Source organism: Euprymna scolopes, chromosome 7, assembly GCF_053919585.1.
Source record: "Euprymna scolopes isolate OS-2025 chromosome 7, ASM5391958v1, whole genome shotgun sequence".
NCBI classification, from domain to species: Eukaryota; Metazoa; Mollusca; class Cephalopoda; order Sepiida; family Sepiolidae; genus Euprymna; species Euprymna scolopes.
Window position 1 is genome coordinate 94,384,620 of NC_136488.1, and position 12,493 is coordinate 94,397,112.

The window sequence follows — 12,493 nt, forward strand, 5'->3', positions numbered from 1 at the left end:
AGACACAATTTTGAAAACCGAGCCAACATTATTTCATATATTAGAAATAGAACAGAAAGAGATAGATGTCTGTTGTGTGCCCGTTGTAATTGCACTACAGAAATAGGTGGATAAGGCTTCTATAGTTGCAATCTCTTTTTTTTTTTCTTCCAAAACTAAAAGATATAGTTAATTCACACTCATAAGTTTTTTATATATACAAACACTTGAATTTTTTTTATACTACGTCTTACCTGTGTTTTGTTGAATAATAGAATACCATTAAACAACTTTTCAGAGGTTATAATTTGGATTTTTTTTAAACCACAGCTAAAAAATATTTTTTGACATTTGACTTGAAAAGGACCATGTGTAATCAGCACGGAAGCAATCCCATGGTAATAGGTTTTTTGCATTGAAAGTTCTTGGAAAGAAACTCTGTTCATAGAACTTCCATTTGGTTTTAAGTATAAGAGATACAAAGGAAATTTTTTAACAGTGTTGGTAATAAAATGAGTTCTGAATATTTTATGGAGAAGGGGAGATAAACTAGAGTTCAGCCGAGCACCTACCATAGAAGTAACGGTAGAGTTATGAAAGACTAGCTATATCTTTTCTGTGGTTAAAGAATTGTCAGAAAAAGAAGAGATCATCCCTCAGTGAGATTGTAAAATCGATTGTGTACTCTGTGAAAGCACAAAAGGATTCACTGAAAGCAAGAAAGGATTCCCCAGATGTGGCCGTAGTGCTTAGGACATATCTGACTCTTACACGTTAGATTATGTCGGGGGAACATCGGGTTGCCTTGCTGATAGTCGATTTAGGAAAATAGACTTATGTTATTATTCAAAAATTAAAATGTTAGATAACGAACATTATTATTATTTTGTTAACTGTTAGGTAGAAAAAAGTATGCAGAGAGAATGTTTTGAAAGAAGAATGTTTAGTAAATATTTAGGTTCGTCAACCAAGATTCCCAGATGAATGAAAGTAATGTCTTACTGTTTGGCAAGAAAATATTTCATTCCTTTTGTTGTTAAGAAAATGTTTGTTGATAAAATGTTATATGTTCCTTTGTTGAACTGTTGTTGAGGGTAGATATATCTGTTTATTATATGTGTTAAAATGTACAAACACACACAAGGAACGAACATTATATAGACGACTATATAACATATACACAGTCTGGTCACCTCGTTTATAAATCGCTGTTTTATATACATATGCGATACACCTCCATAAGTAATACAGAACCCAGCAATATAACACACAGGTAGAGAATTGCATTGGAGAATATATTTCGTTATTTGAAAGCTGGTGAAAGAAAACGTTTTTAATAATAATTTTTTCCTTACTCAATTTTTTGTTATAATCAAGATTGTCTGCTGTTTTTGACTTCTGATTTCTGCTCTACAGACTGGACGACTGTGACAAGCAAGATATGATCCTTTCTGATTTATGATTATCTTCCTTTCAGATAACATGAAAGCCCCCTCCCTTTTTCTCATGTTAAAAAAATGGCCTTTTGCCCACTTTAACTACGTCTAATTATCCAGCCAAATTGACAGTAGAAACCGGAAGTCAAAAAGAGTAGGTAATTTTGACTATACCCCAATTTTTCCTTTTTTTTATTTTTTCATTTATTTATTTGTTTTGTTTTCTTTTTTATTCATTTCAGTCGTCTGGAAGTGAGAAGAAGGAACATTTATACAAAATTCTGGTCATTGGTGAATTAGGCACAGGCAAGACAAGCATAATCAAACGTTATGTCCACCAGTTTTTCTCACAGCATTATAGGGCCACTGTATCCTTTTTATTCTTTTTTTACTTTTGGTTTTGATTATTTGCAAAGAGGAAACACATCGAAGGGAGATAATTAAAAAAAAAAGAAAAAAAAGGGAGGAAAACATCTACCTTAAACCACTAACCTAGTTCTAAAACAGATCCTTTGTTCGATAAAATGCATGCCCATTGGCTGATAGGAAGGAGCGCGGTGGATACTAGAAAGCTGATTGGCTAACTAAAATCCTCAACATATATAAAAACAAGAAACAACCACAGAATTCGCGCATAATCCTGACGAATCCTATAGTGGATGAAACGCAGAATATTCAGTGTAACTTAATCGCCATATATATTTTATAAATTACTATATATATATATATATATATATATAAAGAGAGGAAGAGACAGACAAACAGACACATAGACAGATGAAAAATATATTATTAATTCGAACCTCTCATATATGATAGAATACATCCTATAAGTAAGTTTAATTCTGGCATTGATTCTGCAAAACTTTATAACTTCAATAAATTGGGCCTAAAAATTTATGCAAATCAATCACACGTTTCTTCTGAGTGAAACAGAGAACTATGATAGAGAGGATTTTATTGTTTACTTAAAGATTATCCAAGGATTTGTTTTTCTTAACTCTTCTATACAGATAGGAGTGGATTTTGCCCTGAAGGTTATTAGCTGGGATGCAGACACTCTGATCCGACTTCAACTCTGGGATATCGCAGGTTAGTAGAATAAGGAGTTTTATTTATTCACTTTGTATTCTTTTAAAAGCTTCCCAATAAAACTGTGGAAACCAAGAAATTCCTGCTCCCATTTATTTGTTGGGGTGGGAGTAGTTTGTTTGTTTGGCCGCAGTATTTTTAAAAGTTTGTTTTATTTATTAGTAGGACCCGTATTCTAGGAAACCAAAAATTCCTGCTCCATTATTTGTTGGAAAAGAGGTATTCACTTACTTCTTTGCTTGGCCTTGGTCTATATATTGTTGCATTAGGAGGGGGCTATATAATTTATAAATGGCTTGCAACTTGTTGTAAATCAAGTCAACATCCCTCCTCCAGAAGTAAAATGACTAGAAAGAATCCTATTTCACAAAATAAATGCTGAGTCGTTATCCACAATATAAAAAATATCCATAAATGAAACTGTTATATTAAAATGAAATCAATCATGGAAATTGAAAACAATACAAACGAATATTTAATTAATGTGATGTCCTTTTGAAAAGCATTATGCAAATTGTATGGCTTTAATTGCATACAAAGATTTTATATTATACATTTTTTATTTTATAATTTATTCTGAAATTTAAATAAAATTTTTGGAAAACCTTTAAGTGTCAGATGTAATGATAAAATCATTTTTATTTTTTATTTTTTTACTGATATTTCACTTAAAATAGCCGCATCAGGGTTCGATCCGGGATTTTTTTTTTTTTTTTCATTTTGGTGTTAGGTGAGGATAATCCGTCAGAGTTGAAACAAATAGAAATATTTGTCTTGTTCAGTAGAACCACGTGTGTTATGCTCTAGTTATCGAGCGGAAGTTTAAATGGACCAAACTACCTACCCTGATATGGTTATTTTTAACGAAATACCGGTAAAAATAAAAATAAATAAATAAATAAAAATGATTTACATCCGAGGCTTTTCAAAATTTTTCATTTAAATTTTATTTAAAAAATAAGTGTCTTCAAAAAGTGTGATCACTTTTTTTTTTTTTTACACAGGTATCACCACATTATCAAGGCCAAGAGGCCACTCAAGGATATGGGTTAAAGAGTGTACAGTAGAAATTGGACAATATAATAATCATTAGTAATGAAATTTGTTAAATTTGATAACTTATATGGAACGGCTCATCAAGAACTTATTTACGTTAGACTTGAAGACAACCATATTGTAGTCAGCAGGAAAGCAAGAAAACGGAAGACAATTCCACAGACGTACAGTTCTAAGAAAGAAGCTTTGTTCATGAAATCTACGTTTAGGTTTAGGCACAGATAAAGAGTGGGGGGAATTATTGATAGTGTTTTCAGCTAGACGAGTGTTTCTTGTGAAAGCTTGGCGAGGGGGGACCATAGATTGAAGCTCAGTCGAACACTTTCCATGAAAATAATGATACATCAGAGACAAACTCGCAACATCTCTTCTGTGAGATAGAGGTTGCAGGGAAGAGAAAAGGACATCTCTTATGAGGCTACGAAGTCTATTTTGAACTCTATCAAGGCAGGACAAGTCCTTTCTAGCAGCTCCTGCCCAGATGTGGCAACAGTATTCCATACTTTGACGTACCTGGCTCTTATATAGATAGAGAATTGCATCAGCGATAAGATATCTACTGGATCAATAGAAAGATCCCACCATTTTTCCAGTGGCCTTGGCAACAGATTTGATGTACGTGTTCCATTTAAGATCAGGAGTAACGGTCAAGCCCAGAAGTTTGTCAAAACTTGAGGCCTCCTAAAGACGAGAGCAATTCATTTCAATTGATGCCAGATGGGGATCAGAATGTTGATGATGTAAAGAGAGAAGCTTGGTTTTAGATGCATTAAAAGTAACCAGCCACTCCTTTCCCCATTGTACCACATGCTCAAGATCAGAGGAGAGAGAATCGGAGAGAACTTGGTCGTTTACTGTCTTAGATGTGCTACCATAAATGATAGTGGTGTCATCAACATAAATGTCTACAAATGATGTAAGGATGTGATTTGGAAGATCATTAATGTAGATCAGGAAAAGAGTTGGGCCCAGGATGGACCCCTGAGGGACTCCAGCATTAATACTGTGAGCTTCTGATTTTTGCCCCTCAACTACTACTCTTATGAACCTATCAGAAAGAAATGATTTAATAATTGAGAAGACATTTCCAGCTATACCATAGCTAGAGATCTTGTGAAGTAAACCTTTATGCTATACCCTATCAAAGGCCTTAGATATGTCAAGAGCAATTGCCCTAGAAAGGTTGCCTCTGTCGAGAGATTTGCTAATCCTATGAGATATAACTGTAAGCACATCTGCTGTAGATCTAGCAGAACAGAAACCATATTGCATGTCACTAAGAAGGTTATTTTTGTTGAGATGGTTGATTACTTCTGTATTTAACACAGATTCCAGCAACTTACTCATGACACACAGGAGACTTATCGGCCTGTACTGAGAGGGGGATGAGCGATCACCTGAATTCTTAAATACAGGGCATACTGATGAGATTTTCCAGGGTGATGGGAAGCTATTCTCCTTAAGACAACGTTTAAACAGTTTTGTAAGTATGGGCGCTAGTTCTGGTTGAAGTTTTTTGAGTACTATAATTGGAATACCGTCAGGGCCGGTTGCTTTACTGGAATCAAGGTTTTTGATTAGCTTGGCAACATCACGTACAGATATATGCATATCACATAGCATGTTATCTGATACAGGAGGAAATATTGGGGGTTGGCAGACTTGGTCGCAACGGGTAGAATTAGCTGCAAAGTTCTTGGCAAAGAGTTTGACTTTGTCTGATGCTGACGAGATTACCTCAGGTCCATTGATGATAATTGGGATAGAGCACACACTTCTGTTCAGGATTCTGTTTGCTATTTGTCAAAACTGGTGGGAACCAAGCCGCTTCTCAGCTACTTTGGACTTGACGGACTGAGCATACAACTCTCTTGCATTCTTTATTACTTTCTTACAATGGTTGCTGGCAGTCCTGAAAGCGGCTTTAGTTTCCATACATCTATTACGTTGGAAGCAGTGGAAAAAGTGATTTCTGTGCGCAATGGCAGCAGCACATTCTGGAGAGAACCATGGCTGGCTGTTAGGTTTTTGCTGGAAATTTTTCGAGGGTATGAAACGGTCTATACCTACAATTACCCATTCTGTCAGGTTTGATACTATAGAGGACACATCCTTTTTAAACATGGAATGCCTTAGTGTATCGATATACTGTACGATGGAGAGGTACGTCTGGGGACTTATTACATTTCATTTTTATCTTGATTGATACAACAGAGTGGTCAGAAGATCCAAGAGGAGACAGAACAGAAACTGAACATAGTTCAGGGCAAGTTGTGAGAAAAAGGTCTAGTAGACTTGCATACTGGCCGTCATTGTCGGGCACACGGGTGGGTTTGTGAACAATCTGAGTGAGGTCATAAGCAATGGAGAAATCATGACAGAACCTCTCCTCATCATCGGTCTTGTTTGAGTGGGTCAACCATTCCACATTGTGAACATTGAAGTCTCCACATACGTGAATGTTAGCTGAAGGATAAGCAGATAGGACTTGGTCAATTTTCTCAGATATGCTTTTAAAGATAGTAACTCCGCTGTTGTGAGGGTAATAGAGAGTAAATATAAATGCAGTAGTGTGAGCTAATGCAACCCAGAAGCACATATAGGGTAAGTTAGGATCTTCTTTGGAGATGTCCCTACCACATAGAAAGCCATCTCTAATATAGGCACATATTCCATGCCCATGGCAATCTTGGGGGTCATATTTAGAAGTTAAGTTAGAGTATCCTTTAATTGCGAACTCTTCTAGGAAAATAGCCTGTCCAATGCCAGTTTCGTTTAAAAATAAAAGGTCTGGTTTAGTCTCCTGTAATTGGGTTTCAACCTCTGGAAGGTTAGAACGTAGACCCCTGATGTTGGAGAAGGAGACATGGTAGTAGGGGTCTATGTTGGAAGTTGGATAACCGGGTTTAATCATGTATTTTTTCTAGAAACTTGTCATGATGAAATTTTGGAATTTGTGGACTAGGTCGTCAGATTTACTTAGAGCAGGACAGAGAGGGGAAACTAAGAGAGAAAAAGAAACAAAGAATTTTTTTTTTGTAGAACATGATAAGGTAAAGCCGTAACAATTACCCACTAATATGACATCGAGAGGCCCCACCAAGAGCTACTGCATGGTCCAGAATCCATTCACCAAATAGCAATATAGCAGCCCCAGTACTTTGCACCTGCTGATAAGACAGCCTCCTTAGTGGTTAATCCAAGGTTCGGCTCCCTGATTATCAGGCGGATAACGTCAGCCTAGATAAAACGTTTACCTCCAGCACCCTTACTAGTGACATGGCTACAAGGATAGACATAGAAACAGAAAATTTCCATCATCTCTGCCAACTGTTTGCGCAAAATACTGCCAGCCTAGAAAACAGCTTTTTCTTCTCCCTTTGTCAGAAAAATCACTCATTAAAAAAATGAGGACTGAGGGACAAATAAGGAGAAGCGAGAGAAACGGGAGCTGCCGATAACGCATCCACAATGCGTTTTCTACTCTCCATTAAAAAAAAAAAAAGAAAATATTATTAAGTATTATACTTAATAAAAGTCTAACGGGCGTGTTTAAGGGAAAGTGTGGTGATAGGACCCCCTCTCACGAACTAAAAATGAATACAATTACCTAATCTATTTTTGCAATCAACTTGGTAGATAAATAAACATTTAAGGACGAGAAAAACGCTAGCATTTAATAAAACAGAAATACATAAATTAAATACTGAAATAAAATGTAGTTATTAATATTTGAATCTAAAGATAAAAAGTAGGATTAATATAGAAGTCACTTATCTCGAAAAAAAAAACACTTCCGTCTCCAAAATGCAAACTGTAGAAAAGAATTTTAGTTTTAATAACATCAGCGTTCAAAAGACTTTTTTTATTATTATTATTAACCGTTAAAAGAAAAGCGTGATCTTATTCTGGACTTTAGCTAGTCACGTTTTAAGAAACTTGCGATATAAAAGAAAAGCGGGGGGGGGATTCTTCCGAAAGTTAGTTGGTGACGTTATAAGTAATTGCGAGATAAAATGAAAGCAGGATTAAGGGGTGGGGACTGAAAGGATAATATCATTTATAATTTATTCATTTTATTTATTGTACTGTCCCAGCGTTTACCATGATCTATTACATTCAAATTATTTACGTAAATATTTCTATGTTCTATAATTATGCCTTTTTGTTAGGTTTAGTCGAGATTCCCTTAATTCTGGGACACTGCATTATTTCATACAGCGTATATAGGGCAGGAATAGTTTGGCGGCGCCCACCTCTCTCTAGGCTTCAGAGCATATACAGCACCTGTTCAAATGTAATGATCATCTATTTTAACATTAGCCCGGTTCAATGTCACTTAACTCCGATGATCTAACAGGAAGTGATATGCCAACATGATTTTATATATATATATATATATATATATATATATATATATATATATATATATATATATATATATATATTAGTGGTGGAACGATTCCAATATTTTTCCCAATTTCTGTACAATACGATACAATTTCCGATTCCGATTCTTTATAAATCTCTAAATATTTGATTATAAAGTTGTTATTTTTCCTGATTACCGTACAAACACACATTAAATGTGCATATATTTTCTAAAACGTAAAAAGAAACTTGTGGGGGAGGATCTATTCACTGGTAGTCCAAAATCAATAAATATTTATTTTATTATTACTACAAGCAGTGGAAGATTTTGTTATAAACAAAATCAAATAAAAAAGATAATTAAAGGAATCGTTTTTGGCATTGGAAAATATGCACAAATTTCCCCGATTCTGATACCCCCAAAAGTTTCGATTTTTTCAATTTCTGATTCATTGTCCCAACACTATATATATATATATATATATATATATATATATATATATATATATATATATATATATATATATATATATATATATATATATATAAGAATAACAGTATAGTTACATTCCAAGATCCAAGTATTTATTTTTCATGCACAACAGCTCTTTCAGCATATTACAATTTCGGTACATTTTTTACAGATTCGTTTTGTTATGCAAATACAAACGGCTATTATTATATCAATACCGTCTCTTTTCATGCATTTACTTTTCATAAAAATTAGAAATTCTTTGCTTAGGTAGAAAAAAATGCATGATAATATAATGTTGCAAGAAGAAAAAAAGTTCATAGAAGACTCAACATCGTGTGTTTGTTCCGGCAGCCATCTTTGTTCATGAAATATAATTGAAAAAACATATTTTACAAAGACAACACATGTATATAGAGAAAGAGATAAAGAGAGGTTCAATATCTAAGTTAAAAACAAGCAAATAAATAATACTAATTCTTACTGGATAGAATCAAGCCCTGAACTTTGGATAAGCAGCCATTCTAGGAGAGAAGTAACTCCTATTTCAAATTAACCCGGAAAGAAAATTAACATACTGAGAGTCCCTACACTTAATGAAATACTCATTTCTTTTTCATTTTATTTCAGTCAATATTATCAGAAATCAAGCGGCCCCATTTCCTGGAACTAATACTTGATCTCTATAGATATTCAAATATTCCATTAAGCCTTTACCTCTCAAACAGTGAGTTAGTAAAGAAGTTGAGAACATAATTTTCCTCTCCACAATTCACCAATTAATTATTTTATAGCATACATTTCCTGTAGTCTCTTGATCTTATGGGACTCCAGGACAAAGATTCATTTTATCTGTATCCTGCTTCATGCTGTTACAAAGCGACATCACTTGGAAAAGGTGCACCATTCCTCATGGGTCAGCCATACTGAGGAGATCTTATTTGAGCTGTGAATACTATGTGATTTTGAATATTTAATCAAGGTTTACTTGTAGGGGAAAGTATCCTTATGCCAGGTTCACCTGACAAACCTCAATACAGAGAGACCTTAGACATTCAAGAACAATGTCTAGTAAGCATTCAAGTTCTCTCCAGTAGGTATTCAAGTTCTCTAAAATGGATAATGGAAGCATATAATTAGTTATATGTGATAAAGATCCGAATAGTTAGTGATATGGACAAGTTTTGTGAATATCAGCTGACATTGTACAGTCAAGTAAACAACAGCCTTACCAACGTGTCATACAAGCTGATAGTTGAGGGTCGACAGTCAAGAAGACGGTCAAAACAGTTTTGGCTCAACATGTTTTACCAGGACTTGAAAATCATTGGTGTGCACCCTGATCAGGAAATGGAGAGACAATATAACATTCCTACAATATGATGTGCAAACTATGCAAGGAAGAAAAAGAAGATCCAAATAGTCCTCCACCAAAGCAAACTTCAAATGGCTATTGGATGTTGGGTCTTCTGTACCACTTAGCACGATTGAATAAAACCTACTTGATACAGACATGCATCTGGTTGGAAGAAACAAAATCCGACTAATTGATATGGGGACACAGCTGGCCATAAAATATATATCTAGTGATTTGATACAGAAACACCTGCAAAGATCATGTACAAAGTTTATTTGTAGAAAGAAATACGCCTAGTACTAAATAAACAATATAATGAATAAAATAATAAATATTGCAAACTTTACATCATTTACAATTCATCGAACAGCATGCACCTTCTGAATTACAATATGATCTTATTTTTTACTAATGAAATACTTATCAAAGCCAAAAACCGCTAGAGGATAAGAGTTAATGAAATGGATAGATTGTCAGCTGAATGATGAAAAAGATCGAGTGACATGCAGTTGCCAGAAGTGGAAGAACCGTGTGACTGCCTAGTATGCTGTGAGGTTTTTAATCAAAAGATCTCCTGTTAGAAGAACGAAGGGGACAACACATGTGAAATTTCTTTTTCTGTTTTTTTTTTTTTAATAATAAGTTACTACTTATCAAGGCTAACAGCCACTCAAGGATAATGAGATGAACAGATTATCAGGTGAATGTAGAAGATGATTGAAAATGATGAGTATAATAAATAAAGTTTTATTATTAATGAGAATGGTTTATGACAAGTATGTTTTTAGATTGTATTTAAAGATGACCGTGTTGTAGCCTGTAAGGGAAAAATCCCGTTATAATGTGCCCCTCATTTGGGAAGTTTTTGAAAAGAAACTCTGTCCATTTTTATCATTATCAATTTTTTTTATTATTTACTTATGAGTCACTAATTATTAAGGCTAAAATACACTCAAAGATATAAGTTAATGAGAAAGTGAATGATGAAGAATATTATGAAAGGGTTGAAAATGATAAATAGAATGAACAAATTTTAATTACTTAGGAGAATGATTCATGAAAGTATTTGTTGGCATCGAATTTGAAGATGGCCAGTTACATAATAACATGGAAAATTCTTGGAATTTCCATCTGATGTTCAGCACATAAAGGAATAAAAGAAAGTTATTTGCAGTTGTAGTAGGAAGACGAGTTTTTGCTGTTAATGTCTTACCCGGAGGAACTAGAGATTAGTACTCAGTCGAGCATCTTCCATGAAACAATAACAGAGTAGATAAAAACTAGCAACGTCTCTCTCGTGAGAAAAGAATCTGTAGAGAATAAAAGATATCTGATTTTACTTGGAATATTAACATCTTTTAGCATTTAAAAGGATTAAATATATTTCAAAAAAAAAATAACAAACCTTTATTTTATTGAAAACGAAAGGAGAGATGAGATATCAGGACTTATTTTTATGACATGCGCAAAAGTGATTTTGATAGTTTTTTTCTTCTTTTTCTTTTTTATCTAAATCATAATCTTCAAATCGTGTATTAAGATTAAGTTAAAGAAGATTAAGAGAAACAGTTCAACAAAAAAAGATACTAATGGAGATACGTTGAGAGTATTTAAAGTCGGATTAACATGTTATTTTTTACAGAACTCTGAATGTTGGATTGAAATAAATATTACACACCTTTCATTGTGTACGAATTATTAAAAACAAGTTGCTAGTATACTTTTAGTTTGATAGTGCAGGCTCATACAGATCGAATTAATGTATTAATTGTTAAATATTACAATGCTTTCAAATAGGTAGTCTCTATCATTTCTTATCTCAAAATATGTATCCGCACATAGTTTCCTGCTGACTTTGATATTTATATATATAGTCCTCACATTCTATGAGCAATATTTTTGACAAAGGGAGAAGAGTTACTGTTTTCTGAGGACATGTGATAGATGTGCAATGTCATTCTTAAACACAGGCTTAAATCTTATGACTTCAGAGGAAGATTAAATCTGCTCAGGATAAGAAGATGTGTGCATAATAGAGAATTTTGATGGTATGGTCACATTGAAAGAATAGGTGAGAATTCTTGGGTTAGTAGATGTAGAACAGTTGAGATAGCAGAGTCAGTTTGGAAGTCAATTTCTAAAAGCTGCCCAACACATGTCAGCATGTTAAACTGAATATGATGAATGTGATGATGGGTCGGCTGTTGTTTTGAGTAAGCGGTATGAGGAGATTTTCAACCCTCCCATAGTATTCATCATCGTTCAGCTATCAATCCATACATTTTATTAACCTTTATCTTCGAATAGTTTTGGGACTTGCTAAGTGGTCTCATTAGGAATAAGGTACTTATGCAGAATACGAACTGTGCTGAAATAATAACGTTATTATTTAGAAATCCATTTTTAGTACAGGGAGGGGATAGCATTTTGTAACTATTCTGTACTTTCACCTAACAAGTTAGTAAACAAAAGATACTATAGTACTTGAATTTAACTAGAAAATCTGATCTAAAAGATAGCACCGTTCGAATTCTGCATAAGTACTGAAAAATATCAATAGCAGTTTTTCTAGTAAATGATATTAAGAATCTGATTAAAATATGGTTCTGAATGCAGTAATCATGTATTTGATAAGGAAATAAGTCAGTCATTCTGCCCAACTATGTAAGGATTAGCTGACATCTTATCTATTATGACCGCTTTGGACAGTTTGGAACAAGACATGTTTAA

The 12,493-nt window shown here is 33.9% G+C and overlaps 1 protein-coding gene across 2 annotated transcripts in view; it reads left to right on the forward strand.

The window, feature by feature from the left end:
- LOC145279840 (uncharacterized) overlaps positions 1-12,493 on the forward strand; it is a 98,017-nt gene that overhangs the window by 62,644 nt on the left and 22,880 nt on the right. For both annotated transcript variants that reach the window (XM_080131279.1, XM_080131280.1), the window contains 2 exons: positions 1,658-1,783; positions 2,429-2,507. In XM_080131279.1, the coding sequence (XP_079987405.1) occupies positions 1,658-1,783; positions 2,429-2,507 (205 nt within the window). The remainder of the gene's footprint in view (positions 1-1,657; positions 1,784-2,428; positions 2,508-12,493) is intronic.